This window comes from Eupeodes corollae, chromosome 2 (assembly GCF_945859685.1).
Source record: "Eupeodes corollae chromosome 2, idEupCoro1.1, whole genome shotgun sequence".
Lineage (NCBI taxonomy): Eukaryota > Metazoa > Arthropoda > Insecta > Diptera > Syrphidae > Eupeodes > Eupeodes corollae.
Window position 1 is genome coordinate 80,446,070 of NC_079148.1, and position 24,747 is coordinate 80,470,816.

Genomic DNA, 24,747 nt, shown 5'->3' on the forward strand with positions numbered 1-24,747 from the left:
TTTCAAATAACGTAAGGCGTTTAGTAAGCAGCACATAGTAACAGAATCAGGCTTTATTGTTATTGGTATTAATCGACATGAAGTGTTTTGATAACATTGAAACTAATGTATATATTGTATATACTCAAACAAAATCAATCTGATAACATTTGCTTCGTACAATATTTGACAAAAACTGGTCATTAAGATATAGCACAAAATGCAGAAAGAAAAATTTAAGAAAATCTTATTTTTAGGTGGAAACATATGTTTTTTGCGAAATATTGTTTATTTAAAAATCTTGCAAAAATTGTTTCCATTGATCTCATTACTCGTCCAAGTCATGCAGATCAAATCAATTGCAGCTTTTAAGGGGCGAACAGTTTTTTATTTCGAATGAAGTATGAAAGTAGAAGTCAAAGCTTCCAAACCAAACAAGTTGCAAAATGTAGAAACAAAATCATAACCAACAAAAAATAATGCTCCAATAAGTACAAGCTTCCACTTTTATAGTGATGCGTTTATAACTCCGTGTAAAAATAGAAAAAATATTTATACAAATATTCAAATGCAGTATATAACTTATTTTTAGTATTTCCGAGCATAATAGAATACAAAGGATCACGGCCGTCTTAAACCAATTTCTAGTCCAGGGCTCTTTATGATAATGAGCTTTTAAAATTGATTTTAAAGTGTCATATTATTCATAGTCAAGATAGAAACAGAGTGGTACTTTTATTTAAATCTCATAAAAAGTTATATACAATATTTTGATTGATATAATTATGTCTTTCAGAAATACCGTGCAGTTTGTTGGCACTGTTTTACTAACTCTTAGTATATAACACTGATAGACAATTCTTTGTTATTGGTAATAAAACTGTATTCTTGTAATAGGTTTTGATGGCTTTAATTAAAATCCGACTTCAAAAATAACTGTATCACGTCATATATTTGAGATATTACTTTTAACATTCATGAAGTAGTTTATTTATTATCAAATACATGATGGTTTTTCAAGCATTTAATTCCTTTTCTCAATATTCAGTTGAAATAATTATGGTATTTCATTCAATTTTCGAAAAATCTTCATAATTTTTTACATTTCAGCTGCTTTACAAAAATCTCTTTAAAAAAACGCAAAACCATTTGTGATAACGAGGTTTTCAACAGAAAAAGGCAAAACGGATTGAAAGTAAGTTCTGTTCTTCAATCCTTCTTCTAAATGATTCCAAGGGGTTTTTCAATTGGCGCAGGTAGATTTTTAGCGCCCGTGGCTGACATTTCGTTTTGGTGACATACGTATATCAAAATCTTCTGTTTATTATTCAGTTATTTATGCCAAATCATCATGGCAAATTGCACGATTGAACAGCACGTCAAATGATAAAACTTTATTATCGAAATGAGTGTTCGTGGCCCTTCACAGTCGACTCTTCAACGTTTGGTTGCTAAATTTGAGACGACCGGTTCAGTAAAGAATCAGCCAACACCCATACTTTCAAGGAAAGCAAAACAGAAACCCCCCTTTTAAGTTGTCTGGTATTTTTGGAGGAGCATATTTTAAAAAGCCTATTTTGATGAAAAATTCAAGGCAGGACTCAAGTTCAGGACATCTTAATCCCTTAAAAAACTATTGTTTTGTTCTGCTGCAGACAAGTGTAATCAGAAAGTTATTTTAAGTTGTATTGTACATATGCATGTCGTTGTTAAGTTCGGTTTTTGCAACATTCCCCGAAGAAATTCCTTCGTACAGCTTTAGATTCATCGAAAGTGCAAAATCCAAATGACTGCACTCGATAAACAAGAAAGGTGTTCACAGTAGCATTAATAACTTTGTACTTAGACCTGAGGTTTATTTTTCCCACATCATATATTGAGACTTGGCCCAATCCTTTTTAACTACTTCATCAATGATATAAATAAAACTATTTATATTGTCATTATTGTTTGTTGAAACGGCCAACAAGAATGTGAACAACTATTAGAAGAAGATCTTGAAATATATTGGTTAAGGCTAATAAAATAAAACATAATGTGTCAAAAACTAAGTGTATGGTTTTAAACTATAGTGCTGATGTTAACCAAGCTACAGATCAAAAAACTGTTGAACAAGTTTTACTAATAAATCACTTATGTAAGTGAATTAATTGATTACAAAATAAGTTTTGAGCAGTTGGTTTGCAAGACCTCAAAACAGTTTGATTTATAAAGCGTTTAAACTTTTCAATGATCTACAAATAATCTCAGACAACTTGATAATGGGTTTGAATTTGAAAATAATAAGTTTTGTTCAACAATCTATTTGATTGGAAATGCCATTGTTAATAGCTTATATCTTTTTCATAAGCATATTATAATATGTATTGTTATTTTTAATAGCAAAATGAATTCCTTGATCCTCCTTTAAAAGGACTCATCACTTTGAAGTCTTCACGTATTAACTTATTAAAAATAAGTAATACGCATTTTATTCCTTTACGGGCCCCGTTGGTACCATAGCCTGAACATTTTTCCCTCCTTGCCTATGGAAAAGGCGGTCATGAAAATATCGTGACAGCATACACAACAACGTAGTACACCTTGTACATATATGTGTTTATCATTTAGAGCACTCATATACCGCTTGTGAGTTTCAATAATAGTCTATTAATCAGTTCAATTTTGTCAGCTAGTCGTACAAGAAATCGGCTCTACGAGGTAGTCAGGAAATTAAGTTTAAAGAATGGCTTTTAAATCTCAACCCAAAGGTTTCGCCACAAAAGCTATTCACAGTGGACAGTCCCCAGAGCAATGGACCAGCATGTGTGTTATTCCACCTATCGTGACAAGTACAACATATAAGCATGACAATCCGGGAGAACACAGAGTAATTATTTAAACAATTATTATAATATTATAAATTCATTTTTTCCGCTCTTACTATAATATAACACAAAAAGTGATAACCACCCACACTAGAATGTACAGAAGACACAATTAGATAAAGCTTATGTGAATTTGTTGTGAACTACTTTTAATTAGTTCATATTTTGGCCAAACAATTATAATTTCAGATACATATATGTACATATGTTATTAATATCAAAATGGGAGTTGGTATATACCTACATGTACATACCTACAAAAAACATGGAAAGCATAATTATTTTATCTAAACATTTAATTTCGCCATTTATCTGACATGAGCACCATTGTACGTTTACTAAGAACATTGCAATATAAACAAATTAGTTTGCATATGAACTTGACATATCACATACATATGTAGTAAAAATCTTACAAAAAAGGGCTACAATCAAAAAACGTGTTATCCGTATCTATGTACATTGTACATACTTAGAAAGTTTGCTTACGACCAATGAAGGCCTAGTCAAACAGCACGGAGTCTGGTGGAACGGGAAACAATTTTACACGTCGCGGTCAAAAAAAAAACGGACGGATTTTTACAACAAAACGTCAAAATAGAAATGAAAAAAAAAAACAAGGAACAAAAATTACTAACTTTAGCTGTTTAAAAAGAATCCCGGAATTTTTTGGGCTTCGTTTGCTGAATTATTTCTTGTAGGAATTAATAACAAAAGCAAAGATAAAAAAGAGTTGGCTTGAATTTTAGAACTACGTCAATAGAACGCCAAAAGCTGACCGCATTCTGTTTGATATAACAGAATGCGAAGGGTCGTTTTTATTCTATTCATAATTCCAGTGCATATAACTTATAAATTAATATCGACTTCAAACACAAAAATCTGATAACATATTTAATAACAAAGGTTTTGTTAAGAGCAAATGCAGCTAAATATCAATGAAAATTATAATCCTCCTTTTGTCGCTGAAGTGTTTAATTGATAGGCGTGAACTTACGTCATTCAATAAAATGTATTTAGGGAAAGTTATAGTTGTCATCAAAACCAATGATTTTGACATGTCGTTTATAGTGATCATTGAAATTACTGTTTTTGAAAGAAATTTCATTTGGCGTCCTTGAACAATGAAAGTAAATGGACAATAGGAAGGAAGGAGAACAGCTTTCTAGAAACTGCCAAAATGAATAGTTTATCTTTTAATACGCCGGTTACATACAATACTCGTATTTAATATTTCTTATCATAATAAAACGCATTCAAATATACATTCAACCGGACTGATATCAATGAACGGTATAACAGGTCGCTAAATTTGTTGGGCAGTAACTTTTTTTGTATAATAAGTCTGCTATTACACGATGTCTCACGACTCACATGAGTGCGACAAAGAAAGCAGCTGTGAGAAAATGAGATGCAAATTTTCGGTGAGTCTCGGATAAATTTTTAGCAGACTCACTTTGACGTTTCTTTTTTCTCATATTCGTTTTATGCTGTTCTTTTTCATTCGATTTTCTTGTTGCTAGGATAAACAACATCGAAAATGTTTGAAAATCAGAAAAGTGTGTAACTCGAACAAGAAAAGTTTGCCAACGAGAAGGAACATTCAAAACAAAACAAACAATAATTGTCAAATTCGAGGCATGGACCACGACCACGAGTCAACTTGTAATAGCGCTTGCGAATACAAATTTATAAGGAAAGTCAAAAAAGAGTCATGAGCAAAAATACTTCCTTTAAAATGGGGAAATGGAGTATTTTTGGTCATGAGTCAACGTGTAATTGGCACTAGGAAAGGGAGCTATTGTCAGCTCTTTGGCAGTAATTGTCGGACTCCATATTGTAGGATCGAAAATCGTCTTTTCTTAGGTTTAGGCTCAAATGTATCTGATGATATCATTAGTTTATAATATTTTCACATCAGTATTATTATCAATTAAAGATAATTTTAATCGCTATAAACACTTTATTTGTGTAATGCACATAGTTGCTAGGCACCAAGTGAAATAATCAATTAAAAACCCAAATTGTTGTTTAGAATTTAAATAATTGATTTCAGAGCGGAAGATTTTAGAAGGTAGATGAACTGTGTGCATATAGTGTGTGTAATTTTAGTAAAATATTACACTGCCTATCCGCTGCCATAATAAAATAAATCTACCTTTATTACATTAAAACATTTTTTAATGACTAGCTAACTTCTCATTTAATTAGTGTTTTTATTCACTGTAGGGTTTTTACTATTCTCGAAGTGGAAATCCAACGAGAAATGTTCTTGAAACATGTCTTGCATCTTTGGACAATGCCAAACATGGTTTAGCCTTCTCTTCTGGACTGGGAGCAAATACAGCCATTTTAACAATGTTATCTAGTGGTGATCATGTTGTGATAAGTGACGATGTCTATGGAGGCACCAACCGTTTATTCCGGTAAGAATTAAAATCAATGATTATAAAAAATAAACAAGAAAAATGTAACACAACATTTGTTGGTATATAAGACAAGTTACAGCTAGATTAGGATTGGAAGCTACCTTTGTTGATCCAACTGATTTGGACGCACTCTCAGATGCTATAAAAAGCAACACCAAACTGCTGTGGATTGAAACACCAACCAATCCTTTGATAAAAGTAGTTGACATTACAGCCGTTGCAAAGTTGGCTCATGAGAAAAAAGAAGATATTATTGTCGCTGTCGACAATACATTTTTGACATCCTATTTTCAGAGGCCATTAGAGTTGGGAGCGGATATGGTTGTTTACTCTTTGACTAAGTACATGAACGGTCATGGTGATGTTGTTATGGGTGCAGTAACATTAAACGATGAAGGTTTGCACAATCGCCTTCGTTTCTTGCAAAGAGGTTGGTTGAATTTGTTTAAGGCGCTATCTTTGAAATCAATCCGTAAGCATTTTGAATGGATTCCTTTTGATTTGAAATGCAAATGAAGTACTGATCTATATACATATAAAAAATCACTTGAGAAAAGAAATTGTAATAATTGTAGCGATTAATAATTGCAAATTATTAATCGCTAAAAATGTATTTTTCTATTTTCCGGACGAAAATTTATTTTCCTCAACAGCTAATTCTTTTATGCCCAATTGAAACGAATCGTTCAAAAGATTTCACAGAATTCCAAAGACAGATTTATGTGAGACAAAATTTGTCGGTGGATTTCAATCAGAATTTTTTTTTCAATGATAGACATATTCAAAGATCGCTGTACTGATTAGTTTCAATGATAGCTATAACTAGCTCCTAAATGTCATACAAATCATCCTCAAATAATTTTTGTATTTATTTTTTAAGCAACTGGAATAGTTCCTTCTCCATTTGACTGTTACCAAGTGAATCGTAGTTTGAAAACACTAGCACTTCGCATGGAGCAACATCAAAAAAACGCATTGGCAGTTGCAAAATTCCTTGAATCAAATTCACGCGTTGAAAAAGTTTTGCATCCTGCACTTCCCTCTCATCCACAACACGAACTTGCTTTAAAACAAACCTACGGCTATAGTGGAGTATTTTCGTTTTACATAAAGGGTAAATTAGAAGAATCAAGGAAGTTCTTAAAAAGTTTGAAAATGTTCACTTTGGCTGAAAGTCTCGGTGGTTACGAGAGCTTAGCTGAATTACCGTAAGTTAATAACTACATACGCATAGTCCAAAAAGTCTCCGTACAGTAGTCTAATTTAAGTTGTTTTTCTTTTTTAAAAAAATTACCAGGAATAAATGTAAAAACCAAAGTGGTAACATTGAAGAAGAGTTAGTTTCCACCCTCACCATTTTACAAATTTTAAAAAATTGTAATTTTCAAAATTCTTGTTTTTAATGTATTGTTCTAGTAAATATTTTATCTCAGAATCAAAAAAAAAAATTTGCTGTACGGAGACTTTTTGGACTATGAGTACATCTAGCATTTAAAATACCATCATTTCTAGATCTGTGATGACACATGCTTCTGTTCCACTTGAGCAAAGGATAATGTTGGGAATAACCGATTCTCTGGTTAGAATATCGGTTGGCCTAGAGGACTCAGATGATTTAATTGAGGATTTACGTCAAGCTCTTGAAGCTATGTGAACAAAGATAAAAGATGTTAAATGAACATAGATGCATCCAAAGTTCAATTTAATGTAGTATCTATTCACATTTTGTTTTACTAATATTTCAATAAGATACATATGCTAATTATGAATTCCTATTAAAATAAACAATCAGTGCTTGTAATTTGTTTAAGGATGTTTAACACAAATTGTAATTTACATTTTTTAAAAAAGGTTTGAATATGTTTTATCATATTTCATTAGAAAAATTGATTTTTTTTTTAAGAAGACAACTGTACTCAGTGTAGTACCCGTGGCATGATGGTTAGTGCGTTGGACTGTAACGGTAGAAAGTTTGTTGTCAAAAGTGGCAATGTAACTTCTACCACAACATTCTCAATTAAAAATGGTCTTCAACAGGGAGCGGCGAATTCGCCGATTCTCTTCAGCATTTACACCAGCGATCTGATAGGTAGTCTTTTTTTTTTTTTTACGGTCACTTTGGCGTCTCGACACTATTTTATTAATTTGATAATTAGACACTGTGTGGTCCTTCAAGCAGATTTGCAGATTTCCCATGTTAGGGACAGACAACAGACTAATGCTGGGCAGAGACAGAGGCCCGTGTAAGCATTTACGAGTCAGGGTTGCGGGTTCATGAGGGGCTGGATAAGTTCCTCCTCTAGAATGACAGACAATGAGACATATTTAGGCACTGAAATATTCGTACATTGTATTGGGTGTACACAATTTAAGGGATGTGACCAACCTTGTTAGTGAGAGACAATAGACAGTCAAAGGCAATTGCGTACGCCGACGATCTAATTGCGTACAGAACGGCCCGAAAGGTTGAGGTTATTAAAATTCTCTTGCAGCGTGATTTCGACAAGATTCAGCGATATTGCGACGACTGGAAACTGAAAATAAATGTCCATGAAGTCAGAGACAATTCTGTTCCGGACCCCGTTGGCTGGGGCCACGAGGGATACGTGTAAGAATTGGCGCAAGATGGTCATCGTTGATTTTCACGGGCAGCCATTATCGAGCAAAAGTGTAGTGAAGTACCTCGGTATCTGGTTAGATCAGTATTTATATTTCGACAGACATATAAATGCTGCTCTGACCAGGGCCAGAGGAGCCTTCGCTCTGACGAAACGGCTGTTTTTTAGCAGTCGGCTTGACCCCAGAGTGAAGGTAATTTGCTACATGGCTCTCATACGGCCAATGATCGTTTATGGTTGTCCTGTGTGGTTCAACGTTGCCCCTTCCCAGATGGAGAAGTTTCGGGTGTTCGAGCGGCAGTGTTTACGACGCTGTACCGGCTTATATCGAACAGCCGAGTCTTCTTATGTGCATTACTTTTCCAAGGAGGTCCTATACAACGGGGCTCGAATCAACAGAATCGACAATTTCGTGATAAAACTCGTCACATTGCAAGAGCTATGTCTTCGACCAACAATTTAATTTTCGGGGCGTTCTATCCGAACGACGAGTATTTTGAGAGTGCACGCTTGAGCGGCTTCATTCCACCAGAGGCATTCCTCTTTTTAGACAAATGCGGTCTGATACAGGATAGATTGGCAGTTCCGTTAATCTACCACGTCAGACGAAGAACCGTGGATAGGCGACTCCTGTACAATCGGGACGTCATGGCACAAGGCGGAGCAGAGCTCCTTCGGTTCAGTAGGGCTGTGTCCGAACGGGACCGAACTGATAGGGTGAAGCAGGAGAACCAGTTTTGGTGGCTTTAATCGGCACTTGTGTAGTCGGGATGGGGTTTTAAGCCTTGGCCGGCTTACATACTTGTTTTATAGTTTTAGCACAGATAATAAATTTATACAGATGTCTCATCCCAGCAGGAAAAAATTAAACATTTTTTTCTCTTAACAGACAAGCCTTAACAGACAAGAGCTTTTAAAAATAAAGCTGAGAAAGCTCTTTTTGCCTTGCTATTTTTTTTTCGTTTTAGAAACTTTTCTCTTCTCATTTGTCATTTTGTTTGCCAACGAATACAAAAACAAAGTTTGGTCCGTTGCAAACAAATGTATATCTTTTATTATGCGCGTCTTGGTGCGTAAAAGAAGAAAGGGGTGATAAACTGATAATGTTGGATCTTTTTTTTGTTTATTTTTTTGTGAATGTCGATTGTTAGGTGTCCGGTAAGGAGAATAGAAGAAGTTGCTTTGAAACTATTGTGTGGGCAAGAAGGGGCAAGTGAACGTGCAGATGATTTGGTTTCTGTGTTTTACGTTCGTACGATCGTACGTTCTCGACGTTTTTCTCTTCGTCCATAGCTCAAAATCAGAAGAGATATCGACTTCAAATAAATTTTGTTATACAGATAAAAATATATTTTTTGAAAAAAATCCAATTAAAGGTTTTTTTTATAAATCAAACAAAAACTAAACAAAAATTTGTCACCTCGAAAATTTTACGAATACAAAATTATTTTATTTCCAGACCAATTTTGTGCAACGAAAAATAAAGTTTTTAACATCTGGTAAAGTTTTGAGAAAAATCTAATTGACAGTTTTTTTTTATAAAAAATAAAAACCTAAGAAAACATTACTCAAAGTTTTTAAAAATTGAATTTCGACTCAAATATCTTTTCAAAACTTTTAGATATTTGCTTTAAACTACTTTTTAATTTAAAAAAAATATTGTTGTCAACATTCAGTAAAATTTTGAGAAAAATCGAATTGACAGTTTTTTTTACAAAAAATAAAAACCTAAACAAGAATATTAATAAAATTTGGTAAAATTTGATTTTCGACTCAATACAATTTTGAGAAAAATAGAACTGAAAGTTTAAAAAAAATGTTAAAACCTAACAAAAAAACAATTTTAAAACTTCGTAAAAATTTACTTTCGACTCAAATAGCTTTTCAAAATTAAAAATATTGTCTTCAACTCTTTCTTATTTCACAGAAAATATTGTTTTCGATAATTAGCAGTTTTTTTTTATTATTAAAATCTAACAGTCCGTTTTTCATAAAAAAAAATCTGCAAGAAATAGTACGCAATTTTGGTAAAGATGGTGTTCGTTTCCTGATATCTCTCAAATTAATTTCATTCATCCAATTTGTAAAAATTTAAGATATGCTACTAAAATTGATAAAAACTTGTTTTCGACTAAAAATCTATTTAACAAAACTAGATTTTCAAACTAAACTATTTCCTTATATTAAATATTGTTGGTTATTTTAAAATTTGTAAAAATAAATAAACTAACGGGATGGGAAGTAATCAGTGTGGGCCGCATCCGAGCCTTTTTATTAATATCTGACAGGCAATAATGGTAGATTATAAGTTTGGGTTGCATCACAGTCTGATTCAAGAATGTCAAGACTAAGATACTTGAAAAAAGGCAAAAAAAAGTAGCGAACGTACGAACGTAGGTACACACGCACAGACATTTTCCCAAAATGCTTTTATTTCCACTATATGGACCTTAAAACGTCGAGAAATGCCAACATTTTCAATTCGACAAATCGGACTCATTACAATAATCAAAAAGGAACACTTTTTTTTTTATACAGTTATGTCAAGGAAACATACAAATCAGACAATACAAATCTACAGGAAGACCTTTATTTGAACTGAAAACAGTATAGGTATATTTTATTTTTTGCTGCACAAAATCTACTTGTCCATTTTTGAGGAACTTATCTTTTTGAATAAAAAAATAAGATCAGTTCTTTTTAAACTAGAAAAAAAATATTATTTTAATTGTTGACACATTATGTACAATGAGGTACATACATGTACATTGGACATATGTAGGTACCTCATCATCCAACTGACACCAGTCAACAACACTTCATTACGTTTAAAAACATATAAAACAGAAAAATGTATTTGTGGAGATTTTACAAAATTGAAGAAAAAGAAGAATTTATAATAAAAATCCACATGAATGCACGCAAGTAGCATTTCCGTATCCGATTATAAGAACTCGAGCTATAAAGACAACCTTGTCCTAGCTTTGTTTCTATTTCCAAAGACAACTGTACATATTTTTTTTTCTCGTCGTCGACAAGCGATCAACTCTCCTGCACCTATTTTCAACGCATCACCACCAGCCACAACACACCACAAAAAATCAAAATAAAACAGTTTTGTTTTCATTTCTGAAGAATGATCTTGGTGTATTATGTGTTACTGTGCATTAGGATTATGAGAGGAAAAGAACATACAAAAATGATTTCAGATTTTTCTTTGCCTTAGTTTTCATTCATAGGAAAGAAGACGAGCAACGTAGCTTTCGTGTATTCATTTAGTGAATGTGTTGAACTTTTTGAAAAAGCTCTTTTTTTGGTTGATTTCAGTTTCATATATCATTTCTCGCCATAAGGGTGAGACATCTGTATATTTATTATCTGTGGTTTTAGGGTTTAGTTTTAAGTAGAATAGGCATGGTGGCACAAAAAGAAATAGAAAAAAATAATAAAAAAAATCAAAAAAAAAAATTAAAAAAAAGAACATTTAAATAAAAAAAAAGAAAACATGAAAAAAAAAATTAAAAAAAAGACAACAAAATATGAAAAACAAAAATGTTAGATAGTTAGATTTGCTGCTGTGGTTGTTCTAGTTTTAAGTAGTTTATAGGTAGAATAGGTAGTTTAAGTTAGTTTTAAGTTTTATTTAAGGACCTTCTTTTAAGTAAACAGTTTGTAAGTAAAAATAAAAAAGGATATTGATATTAGTTTTTTTTTCAAATTTTCTAATAAATAAAAAGAATGAAGGAATTGACAAATCCTTCAAGAGTAAATCTTGTCATGAAAAAGTGCTTTCTCAAATTAGCCGTTCGGATTCGCCCTTAAATTGTAGGTCCCTTCCATTCCTGACAACGGTACTCGCACACAGGAATGGTTGAGAGTTGTAAGTCACTAGGCCATGGTTCACGACGGACTGTTGCGCCACCTAATTTATTTATTTTTTTAACTGTACTCAGTAAAATGCAAGAAAATTGATCCTAAGGATACTTAAATCATTAAAAAAAGTACAACTGTCCCGATTCCATCTGAATTTGCAGTATAGTAAAGGAAAATGGGATTGATTATGACTTTCAAGAAGCTATCTCTTTTTACTGGGCAATAACACAATAATTGGTATCCAGTTGGTATTATAGTTATATAGTCAACGTTGCTATTACCAAATCTGTTTTTCTATTTCTAAACTAAAAACAATTTTAGAAAGTTTTTTGTGCTGCAGACAATATTTTTAACATTTTCCGTGTTGTTTTTATCATTATCGGTACATTTGCTAGTAATGTCAACGCATCCTCTCTGCAAGTATGTATGTATGTACTTTATTGAAATTTTTTTTACACTTATAATTCTTAATTCTATGTATACATATGTAGTTATTTCAATAGCTTGTTATTAAGTTGCCGACTTACGAGTAGAAATTGGTCAGGCTACACAGTTTTTTTTTAAATTAATTTAGTTTATTTTTATAAAGCACATTAGTTGTTTATTAGACATAGTCTCTTAGTTTTATAAAATTACGTCCAAAATTATAACCTAACCTAAAAATAAAAAAAGAGCCTGGGATGCGACCAACACTGATAACTTCCCACCCGGTCTGTCGATTTGTCTTGCTTAAAAGTTTGTCTATACGTACTCGTATCAATTTTTACCAAATTTGCGTACTATTTTTTGTAGATTTTATTTTTTATGAAAAAACGGACTATTGAATTTTTATATACAAATTACTGAATATCGAAAACAATATTTTCTGTGAAATAAGTTTGAAGCGAATATTTTTAATTTTTGAAAAAAAGTCGAAAGTAAATTTTTACCAAGTTTTAGTATTGTTTTTTTAGAGTTTTATTTTTTGTAAAAAAACTCAATTCGATTTGTCTCAAAATTTGTCCTAATGTTGAAAGTTAGAAGTGAGAACGAGCGAGCAAGACAGACGTGTTTTAAATTTGTCTGGGAAAATAAATGTTTATTAAATTTAAAATTCGAAAAAAAGTAAATAATGAAAGAAAATTCTAAGAAGTTTGGTGATCGATTTGCGGGAAAAGCAATATGAAAGTTAAATGCAGTGGATTTTGTGAAGCTTTATTTCATGACAAATGTACGGGCTTGCCGGAATATGATTTAAATGCCATAAGATCAAAGAAAAATGTTGCATTCATTTGTGATGATTGTCTGGACAATAAAAGTGCAATTCAAAAATCGTTAGAAGATATTTTATAATCCGTAAATGCAAATAAAGAAAGTGCCGCGAAACAAGAAAAATTAGTTTATGATATAATTGAAAAATTAAATACACTAAACAATGGCGAATGTCAATAAAAAAGTGAAGAGAAAACGGGAACATAATTATGCAAGTCAATTGCAAAAGTGTCCACCCGTTATACTTAAGCCCAAAAGTAAAACAAAGTGAAAAAAAAAAACAAAGGAAGACTTGAAAAGTTATGTTGATCCCTCTAACTTAATTATCAGTGATATAGCCGAAAGAAACAACGGAGTAGTTGAAATCATCTGTGATAGTGAGGGAGAAAGAGATAAAGTGAAATGTGCATTTGAAAAAGAGCTTGGTAGTACATACGATGTCAAAGTTCCAGAAATAAGAAAACCAAAACTGTTTATTACAGGCTTAAGCGATGAAATGAGTGAAGAACAAGTTGAGAAAAGTCTAAAATCACAAAACAAATGATTGTTTTAATTGTTTATGATTCAATCATGAAACAAAAGATTGTACAAATAAGTCGGTCTGTAGGAACTGCTCTGATGAACATAACTCTCGAAATAGTGAAGAACTAGAAAAAATTGAATGTGTCAACTGAAAATTGGCTAATAATAGATTGAATCTAAATTTGGATATCAGTCATAAAACCTTAGACTATAATTGCCCGGTTTTCTTAAAAAAAACTCGATGCCAAGAGGAGCCGTACCTTTTATTAGCAATTAAATGATAAGTGTTTTGAAGATTCAGTTTCATTTTTAAATGGGATACTTTTAAATGTACAGGGGATAACTGGAAATTTTACATTAATTGAAGATATTGTTAACCAAAATAATCTTGACTTTATCTTAATAACTGAAACACATCTCACAGATGGTATAGCTAGTTGTGAAGTGTGCTTGCCTGGTTATAGGAGATATGATTGCCTGTCGGGTTCTCGACACACTGGTGGTCAGTGGCGAGGCGTCATATTGTTCAAGTCGTGCATGAACGACTAGCTTACAGGCGACATTATTTTAATTGCTATCTTATTAACCCACACCTCATATTCATATTGTTCCTTCATTCCTTATAGTTATATCTAATGTATACGTACATATTTTCCATTTTCCAACTCGCGCGTTCCTTCTGTGAACTACCCAAATAAAAAAAACGAACTAGCTACCTGCTACTGTTTTGTTTTACTCAACCGATCTGTACAGTGTATCTACCCAAGTCGTTCATACGATTTGGCAACGAGATGAACCCATAGAAAGCATAAAAGAAAAGAAAAAAACAATTCGCTCGTTGTAGGGAGCATTTCGTGCAAATCTGTTTTGAACGAGTAGAGCTTTTTTTAGTATATAGAATGATGGAAATAAGGAAAACGGATAGCTAGGGCGTAGGTAAGTAGTTTATTTACTTATTTGGGTACATATTCCAACATTTTATTTTTTTATTTTTTCGAATATGAGAAATGATACGCGCGTCGTTCCTAGGAACGATTTCGTTCAGATCAGTTTTGAACAAGGAAAGCTTCTTTTTACTGTGGAATGAAGGAAATGAGGAAAACGGCTAGCTGGGGCATAGATGATCTGGTTTCAGTTTTCCCTGAGATATACAAATTATGTGAACTTGTACTTACATTCCCTTTAACAACCTCGTCTGTTGAATGGTCGTTTTCAACCCTTAAAAGAATAAAAACCTATTCTGCAACAACTATGGGCCGAAATAGGTTATCAAATCTTTCAATGCTTACAATTGAACAATAAACAGCTAAAAGTACTAACGTAAAATGTCTATTGTTATTTACCTTAAAAAAAAAACTAAACTTTCAAATATATTTAATCATCACATACCTATTTATTATTAACATAAAAATTAAACCACATTATTATGTACTTTTATATAAAAAAAGACTTGTTTGACTTCTTGGCATCGCAAATAAGAATTTTGAAACTGAACGACTACATTTTTTAGCCACGCGTCGCCGCTGCTGGTGGTGTTTTAATTTACACTGACTGACAAAATTTATAGTACGATATGCTAAAGTACTATTCACATGAGCACGACCAACGACCAACGAATGAACGAATATTCGTCGATTGAGAGTTTTTAATTCGTCGCGAATGAAGCCACAGCCGAACACCATGCACCACAGAAACCAAAATAAGAATGATTTTTTAGGTTAAGTACGCGCGATTATTTTATTCGTTGCGAGTGTGGATAATGTGGAACGCGAATAAAGTTTGACAGCTCGTAGCAACTATATTTTTTTTCGCGACGAATAAATTTGTTTTCTTAAATTTATTAATATATTATATTGAAAAGTAAAAGTATGTATTATAAATCAAATAGAAATTATATTGCTATTGTTTTGTGAAGCATTTGTGTGGAAATATGTCTTCAAACGTATATAAACTCACATTTTGTAATTCATTCGTCGTTCGTTGGTCGCGCTCATGTGAATACTACTAAAGTTCTTATAGCATCTCTGCATTTAAAAAAAATGAATTTGTTATAGTGTCTTCATAAGACTGTTTCAATGACATAAAATTACCGTTATATTTTTTCTCTCTCCATATTTTACTACTCAAGTTATAAATAAAAAGAGTAAAATGTGGTCCAATCAAAGAGACAAAAATCATCGTACGATAATTATTCCCGTTAGTTTATATGCTTTTTTATGTTACAATCAGTGCGAAAATTACATCATTCGTTAGTCAGTACTTGTCGAGTTACAATCCATACTTGAAAAGGGATAATGTCAGCTTCTAGACAAAGAAAAGAAACAACTGAAAATTTTCGCCAAGTGGTTGTAAATTTGCATACCAAAGAAGGTAAATCATTGGCAGAAATTGGACGCATCGTTGAAAAACCCAAATCTACAATTCAACACATCATCGAAACGTACAAAAAAACCAAAAGTGTCAAATACTCGCGAAGGACAGGTCGCCCACGCAAACTTAACGAGAGGGATGAAAGGCTGATCATTAATACTATCCGGAAAAACCCAAAAACTAACTGTCCCACCATTCAAGAAGTAGTCTCGGAGAGATGTAGCACAAGCGTCTGCGCGCGAACAATTGGAAGAACTCTGAACAGATACGGTTATTTTGCAAGAATTCCAAGAAAAAAGCCTTTAATAAGTGAACCAACCAAAGAAAAACGTATAAACTTTGCCACTTTACGCCAAGACGAAGATTTAGAGTTCTGGAAAAAAGTGTTGTTCACTGATGAGAGCAAATTTAATATTTTTGGTCACGACGGTCCTTCAAAAGTTTGGCGAAAAAATGGCACCGCAATACAATAGAGGCTCAACATCTACGAAAAACTGTGAAACACGGTGGAGGACACGTTATGGTGTGGGGCAGTATGGCTTGGTCAGGAGTAGGAAAACTGGTGTTTATCGATGGAAACATGGACCAGCACATGTATCTGGACATACTTAAAGAAAACTTGCAACCTTCAGTCGAAGTTTTGAAACTGGGTCCCAGCTGGATTTTTCAACAGGATAATGATCCTAAACACACCGCACGAAAAGTAAAGGATTGGATGTTGTATTATGCTCCCAGACAATTATATTCTCCACCACAGAGCCCAGACTTGAACCCGATTGAGCATTTGTGGGATTATCTGGAAAAGCAATTGAAAAAACATTCGATAACGTCAAAACATGCTTTAAAGCAAGCTCTTCAAATAGAATGGGATCGTATACCTGTTGAGTACACCCGGAAGCTTGTCTTTTCTATGCCGCGTCGACTAGAAGCTGTCTTACGGTCGAATGGAGGCCTTACAAAATATTAAATCCTCGTTTTATTTCAAATGCAGCAGTGCAAAATAATTCGTACGATGAATTTTGTCGTTTTGTTAAATCACATTATTTTTGTTTTTGCAATTGTTTAAAAAAATAAAACAATTATTTTTGTATTTTAATATCTAAACATTGTTTTTCTACATGTTGTTTCCTAAATTAAAGTCATTACTTTTGCAGACCGACTTTACATGATAAAAACTAGTTTTTAAGTGTCGTACGATGAATTGTGTCGGTCTGTGTATATAAAAGAATGGACTCAAATCATTTTATAAGAACACTTTAGTGATTGAAAAAAAATATGGATTTTATCGGTGACAATAACATATAAATGTGAAGTATGGAATTTTATAACTGTTTATAGATCTGGAACTCTTAGTGTAATTGAATTTTTTGATATACTGAATGATTGGATCCCTAGAAATATTAATGAAAATGAATATGTTTTAATTGCAGGTGATTTCAATATAGATTATATTAGCGTCAACAATTATGAACTAAATCATGTTAAACAATTTGAATACATTAACGGGCTTCAACAAGTAGTTAAAGAACCAACAAGAATAACACCACTATCGAAAACCCTCATTGATTTATACAAAGCAGTTAGGTTCGTGTAAAGCAAAAACAATTAAATGTGTAAAATATGATCAACAGAGATTTATTAACGAGTTAATTAGCTGTTTCATTGAAAATACTGATGATAGTTTAAATGATTACACGGTAAATTTCGAAGGTGCAATAAAAAACTCTTTGCCTAAATTAACAAAAAATATAACAATTAATAAGAAATGCGCGGATTTAATGATTTAAATGATTTAATTCATTACAAATCAGAAAGAGAAACATTTACAAAAATCAGTGCGTTCAGGCGAAAAGAAACTATGTATATTGAATCCAAAATAATTTAAAAAGTGGGCGATCAAAAGGGTATGTGGAGAACATTGAAGAATCAGATATTTAAAGAACAAAAAAGTGCTTTAAATAATTTGGAAATTAACGGGAAAACTTTTAAAAAATGATCTTGAAATAGCAAATAGTTTGAATACCTTCTTTATTGAAAGTGTTTTAGAAATAAACAGTAATATCCAAGTTGTTCCGTATACTGATAATTTTCCATTTTATGAGGATGAGTTTAAGTTTCAGCAAATTGATTCTCAAATACTTGAAATGACAGTAAAATCGATGAACACAAAAAATGACAGCTTCGGTTTAAATTGTAAGATAATCCTTGATTGTAAAGACATACATTTTCCTTCACTTCTTAAAATAATTAATTTATCGCTACATAAAGGATCATTTCCCGAGAGTTGGAAGGTTGCAGATATTGTGCCAGTAGAAAAGGTAAAAACGCTAAAAATCCAGATCAATAAATATGTTACCTACATATGTATGTGAAGATACTGGAAGTCGTAGTCTGTAAACAGCTAACCACTTTTATTGAAGAAGAGGATATACTATGTGCGGAACAGTCTGGTTTTCGAAGGGTGCATTCATGTGAAACCTCTATTAGTTTCGTTATAGATGAATGGAAAAAGGAAATGGAGAAGGGAAGTACTATCTTGGCAGTTTTCTTATACCTCAAAGAGCGTTTGAAACCATAGACAGAGAAATATTAATAAAAAAGCTTTACAAATATGGAATCCGTGAAAAGGAGCTTTGTTGGTTTAAGAGTTACCTATTAGACAGGATGCAAAGTGTAAGAGTGAATGATGTCTATTCCAGCAGCAACAAAATTTCTATTGGTGTTCCTTAAGGATCAGTGCTGGGTGTTTTGTTAATTCTCCTTTATATCAATGATATTGGTAATGCCTTAACAAGTTCTAAAGTATCTTTACTTGATGATGATACTTTAATTTATACTAATGGTAGTTGTATTAGTGCTTGTGAAATTATACTTCAGCAAGAGCTTGATGCAATGTATAACTGCCTATGTATGAACAAACTTATGGTTAACGTTCGAAAGACTAAATATATGTGCATAAACGGGGACAGTTTGAGTTTGAACATCCAAATATACAATGAAGTACATCGATAACAAACTAAAATTTGATTTTCATGTATCAAAATTATGTTCAAAAATCTCAAAAAAGATTGAGGATAAGACAATATATTACAAGAAACTGTGCTTTAACAATGTATAACACTATAATATTTCCGCATTTCAATTATTGTTCATCTATAATGTATATGTGCACAATTCAAAACCAAAATAAACTTCAAATCCTTTAAAATCGAGCGATGAGGGTTATTTTAAAGTGTGGCAAATTAACTGCAATTGGAGATATGCTACAGTCTTTGAGGTGTTTGAATTTTACTCAACGTCTTAAATTTAATGTTTTAATAATGATTTTTAAAATAAAATTAAACCTTTATCCTGCTTAAGTAGAGAATAATGTTCAATATATTACCAGTGACAGATACGCACTTCGGAATCTTGCTGACTTTCGACTACCACTTTATAGGAGGGGTAATACTCAAAACAACGTATTTTTCAAAGGCCTGCAACTATTTAATCTACTTCCTAGTGAAATCAGAAATTTGACAAATTTAAATATTGTGAAATCATGTCTAAAATTAATACTGTATAATAGTTTATAATTAAATTTGTTTCTTTGAAACTAATAAATTCAAATAAAAAAAAAGAAGCTATTATCTCAAATTTTTGAAAAGATATTTGAGTCGAAAATCATTTTTTACCAACTTTTATTAATTTTTTTAGGTTTTTTATTTTTTGTAAAAAAAAACTGTCAATTCGATTTTTCTCAACATTTTTCAGAATGTTGAAAACAATCTTTCTTAAAAGATAAAATAAGTTTGAAGCCTAAATTTCAAGTTTTTGAAAAGATATTTGAATTGATATTCAATTTTTACCAACTTTTTTTTATAAAAAAACTGTCAATTCGATTTTTCCAAAATTTTATCAGATGTCAAAAACATTATTCTTCGTTGCACAAAATTGTTTTCGAGATGAAAACATATTTTAGTCGTAAAATTTTGGAGGTGAAACATTTTTTTTTCAGTTTTTTTTGATTTATAAAAAAAAAGTTAAACGGATCACGTTACAATATATTATATTAAATTTAATTCAAGTCTCTAGCGTTTTTGGTTCGTAAGATATTTAGGGTTAACCAAAATGTTCATCTTTTTTTCAAACTGCTATGGTAAAAAACCACCCACGCAATTTTCCAGAGAGCCCTTTCTGCATATTTCTGCCTTATTATTTGTATAACAAAATTTATTTGAAATCCAAATCTCTTCTGGTTCTTGAGCTATGGACGACGAAAAAAAAGTCGCGAACGCACGGACGTATGGACGTACGGACGTACGGACGTACGAACGTACGCATACACGCACGCGTAGACATCTTTCCAAAAATCTTTTACTCTCTTGAAACGTCGAAAAATGTCAAACTTTTCAATTTGAAAACTTCCTATGGGAAGTTAATAAATGAAAGATGGATAGAGAGAGAGAGAAAAGTAACATGAGATGAGGACACCAGATAGGTACACCTATATAGGCCTTTAATGCATTAGGATCAACTTATATACTTGACTATTAGTTTTTGATGTTCAAATGGTAGACATGTGCAAAAACAACAAAACCCACCTCTGTCTATTACCTCCTTCTCTTACTCCCCGTGGTGAACATCGGGTGCCTAGTACCTCAACTAGAGATTGGGTCCAACCCCAGTGGAGAGTTGTTGGGGGCAGCAAACGAGAGAGGGGGGAGAGGTGTTTCCACTAAGGTACCTCTCCTTATCCAGACGGCAGCGGAGGAAATCCCGAGATGGAACCAACGGTGGCGTCTACAGTTCCAGTAAGGTTGAACTACTTAGTGAACACCTTATAGGGCTTCTTTGACTTATTCGTAGCCCAAGCCTATAATTAGGGGTTTTATCCGGCTCCCCATCCTTGGAGTTATACTAAGGATCAAGCCGTCCAGGTTGAGGGTTGTGCCGTCGGGGTAACTTCCTGGCCACGTAAAAGATTTCATAGTTGCGAAGCACCAACAAGCCTCGGATACGGACGGATTTATTGTTGACAACCAACGCAAACGAATTAAGGACAACGAACTTCGGATATGCACGTGGAATGTTAGGTCCCTTAACAGACCAGGTGCTGCCGAAGAATTAGCAGAGGCCCTAGACTGCTATAAAGCAGACATAACCGCCATCCAGGAAATACGATGGGAAGGGCCGGGCAAAAAGAGGATGAAAAACTGCGATATTTACTATGGTGACTGCTACCACGAAAAACAACAGCGCTTATTTGGATACGGCTTCGTCATTGGAGCCAGACTTAGGCTAGAAGTCTTGAGATATAGGTGCATCAATGAGCGCCTTATGAGCATACGCATCAAGGCTAAATTCGGCAACATTAGCCTGATATGCGCGCACCCCCCCACAGAAGAGAAAGATGACAACACCAAAGATATATTCTTGGAGCTCCTAGACAAAAAATATGAGCAATGTCCTAGCTACGATATTAAAATGGTAGGGAGGTAGAAATGGCGATCTCAAGGCAACCTAGCCTGAGATCTAATTAGCGCTCTAGTGCGACGTTTTGATACCAAAAACTCGTTTGACTTTTGATTGAAAGGGATAGATTGATAAAGAAGCTTCATAGCGATTATGTTAGAGCCATTTTGTCGCATTGAGAAAAAAGATTAGGGAAGAAAAGGGAAGACATCTTTGGTGGAATAATCGGGAAGAACAGCCTTATAGATTTGCTGCCTGACGATATGTCATGGTAGCCAGTACGCGTTTTCCACACCCCAACATCCACATAGGAACTTGGACTTCTCCAGATCAATCTACCGTCAATCAGATTGACCATATTGCGATCGACGCCAGACACGCTTCCAGCATCATGGATGTACGAACTTTCCGAGGAGCTAGTATCGACTCGAACCACTACCTCGTTGTAGCCAAGGTAGCACTTCGGATTTCCATACCCAAGGCAAAACAGGGAGGTGCTGGGAGAAGGTACAACGTCGAACGGCTACAATCGCCAGAGATCGCCAAATACTTTTCCGACCTAGTTATAAGTAACCTCACGAAGTTCTCTGCCGCCAACACAATCAGCCTTATTGTGAATTTCACCCGGAAAATCGTTTGCCCGAAATATTTGTGTTCGCCCGGAAGTTAATAAGTTATTGCGAGTTTCGCCCGAATAAAATTTCACTTTGAATCAGGACTGACAGTTTGAATAATTGACATGTTCATAGAGCTGAGCTCGCAAAAAATTTCCCCATCTCTGATAAAAACAGAGAATGATATCCGAACCAACTTTCCCTGTTAAATATAAAAACCCAAATAAATGTATGTAGTGCTGCAATTTCCTGTTAAAATTGAGGACACTGATTGTGAAAACACGCTTTAAAATCCATTTCCAATCGATTTACCTGCAAAAAAAAACAACTTAATCTGTAAAAATACAAACTTTCCCTCTCTGTTTCTCAACATGTGAGTGTTCGTGTTTAGAAAATGAACGAACCTAGTGAAGTGTATTTTTGTTTTGACACCATCAAGAATTTATTAAAGTGACAAAAATTGTTTTGTGATTTATATTTTTTTTTTATTAAATAAAGATCCAAAAAATAAACAAATTATGATAAGCATTTCCCTTCAAATGTTGGTGGAGGAAGAAGAAAGGACTGAAGAAAGAGCTGTTCGAAGGTATTTAAGGGATAATTCCAATCCTTTGGAGTTACTTGAACCATTGTAAGAATTAAGGACATATGTATACATTTTTTTTGTTAATCGTATGCACATAATTTTCAGTTTCCAGCAGCATTATAGATTAAACAAACCGGCTTTTAAGCTTCTGCTGGACATCATAACAAATGCAGTACCTCCAACGAAACAGAAATTTGGTATTCCCCCCATTGTCAAGCTCGCCGCTTGTTTGCGATTTTTTGCATAGGGTGGATATCAGAAAGGAGTGGGTAAAGATTACAAAATTGAAATAGCGCAAATCACTTTCAGTCTGGTACTGTCCGAAGTTCTCGGAATACTTGAAGAGACTCTTTGTCCTCAGTGAATATCTTGGCCAATGCCAGATGAAGAAATGGAAATTGCTCAACATTTTTATGCAAAATACAACCTACCAGGTGTTATTGGATGTATTGATGGAACACATGTGAACATCATTTCACCGGCGGTATATAAACATCTATTTAACAGGAAAGGGATCTTGCAGTTTAATTGTTTTGCTTGTAAGTTAAAATGATTAAAACGTATATGTACAGGTATGTGATAACGCGCTCAGAATTCGTTTCATTGATGCTACGCACCCAGGAGCTTGTCACGATTCTTTTATTTGGAATGTGAGTGACCTTAGATCAAAAATGGAAAGTGACTATTTGCGGGACATCAAAAATGTTTGGCTGCTGGGTAATTGTTTAAAACTAACTTTGAACTTAAACCTTAATAAGTTCTTTTTGTTGAAGGAGATGCTGGGTATCCCTTAGAGCCGTGGCTTTTGACACCGTACAGAACACCTGAGAGTGGCTCACCTCAAGCTAAATTTAATGAAGTTCAATCACGTTGCCGAAATATAATTGAAAGAAGGAACGGCATTCTTAAAAACCGATGGAGATGTCTTCTCAGTGCAAGAGAATTGTACTATGCACCTGCTAAGGCCATTAAAATTGTCAACGTTTGTGCAGCTCTTCACAATATTTGCATCCACTTCAAAAGTGACTTAATTTTGCCTTATAACGAAGTAAATAACGTCTTCGAAATTGAAAGTACAGCAACCACCGAAGCCAGTTCTAGTTATCTTAATGCAGGACAACGCATTCGCTCAAATATTGCCAATACTTTACAATGATTCACAAGCAAAATAACAATCAAATATTTATGTATTTTTTATAAATAAATTATATTTAGGCTTATTTGTATTTCACAGTCTTATGTGGAACTTAAAATTAACAGACTTTTTTATCTAATTCACAGATTGAATAATTAACTTAAAAGAAATAAAAAAAAAAAACAACAAATAAATAAAATAAAAAAAGCAAGTAATTCTTAAGAACATAAACCAATTCACTTTTTTTTTATCTTTTCGCAAGATATCAACTTTCAACTCCTCCAGCTCAATCATCTTACGATTTTTGTTTATCAATTCTTCAATTTCCATCTTTCTGAAATTTTCCATTTCGTGATGGTGTCGCATCTCCTCTTTTAGTTGATCTTTTTTTTTGTCGTTTAGACTATCCAATGATCTATATAGCTTTTTTACACCAATTTCCATGTTCTTGTTATGTTCTTTCATAACAGATATGGCTTCACCTAATTTCCCACAAAGGTGTTTTTGAGTTTGAAGCTCCTCCATGACTACTTCTAGGGTACTCATTTTCCCAACCTTTTGTTTCCTGGCATTCCGGCTGGTCGAAGCAGTAGTGTTTGCTTCGTCGCTGCTATTTTTAGGTGCAATCTGAGTATCCGAAAGCGGTAACGGTGGTTGGTTTTGATCTTCATAACAAACAATCCTGAATTGGACTTCGATTTTCTTCATCGCCTTGTTGTTTTCTTTTTTGGGGTAGGTTCAATCCAAAAGATTGCGAAGTTCCAACACCCTTAACTGCTTCCTTCATTCTAACGAGTTGGAAAATAGCCTCTTCGCCAGGAGAGAATTTTTGGGTTCTTTTAGGTCCACCTCCTGTGCCTCTCTCATACATTTTGTTAGTAGCAGTCTTTTTTCGCACGTAGCGTTTTTGGTCATTCCAAACCTAATTAAAAAAACACATTTCTTTTTTTGAGTTAGCACAAAAAATAAAAGTGAGTCTTTACCTTTTTCCATTAAAACTCAGTTTTGATTGGAGGCCCTGCGCTGTTGAGTTCCAAAGTGATCCGCTT

The 24,747-nt window shown here is 33.4% G+C and overlaps 1 protein-coding gene and 1 long non-coding RNA gene across 2 annotated transcripts; both read left to right on the top strand.

The window, feature by feature from the left end:
- Positions 1 to 2,621: 2,621 nt before the first annotated feature.
- On the top strand, positions 2,622 to 7,101 carry LOC129948354 (cystathionine gamma-lyase-like). Its single transcript, XM_056059320.1, has 5 exons — positions 2,622 to 2,848; positions 5,076 to 5,272; positions 5,344 to 5,705; positions 6,156 to 6,483; positions 6,788 to 7,101. Exons 1-5 carry the CDS (start codon positions 2,705 to 2,707, stop codon positions 6,927 to 6,929), a joined length of 1,173 nt encoding a protein of 390 aa, XP_055915295.1. The 5' UTR covers positions 2,622 to 2,704; the 3' UTR covers positions 6,930 to 7,101.
- A 15,199-nt stretch (positions 7,102 to 22,300) lies between these two features.
- Positions 22,301 to 23,429, top strand: LOC129946947 (uncharacterized). Its single transcript, XR_008781665.1, has 3 exons — positions 22,301 to 22,608; positions 22,669 to 23,280; positions 23,337 to 23,429. It is a non-coding gene; the product is annotated as an uncharacterized LOC129946947 (long non-coding RNA).
- Positions 23,430 to 24,747: the final 1,318 nt, after the last annotated feature.

Coding starts and splice junctions, on each gene's coding strand:
- LOC129948354 (XM_056059320.1), top strand. CDS start 2,705: ATGGCTTTTAAATCTCAACCCAAAGGTTTCGCCACAAAAGCTATTCAC. Junction 2,849..5,075: donor ACAATCCGGGAGAACACAGA/GTAATTATTTAA, acceptor TATTCACTGTAG/GGTTTTTACTATTCTCGAAG. Junction 5,706..6,155: donor CCTTCGTTTCTTGCAAAGAG/GTTGGTTGAATT, acceptor TTATTTTTTAAG/CAACTGGAATAGTTCCTTCT.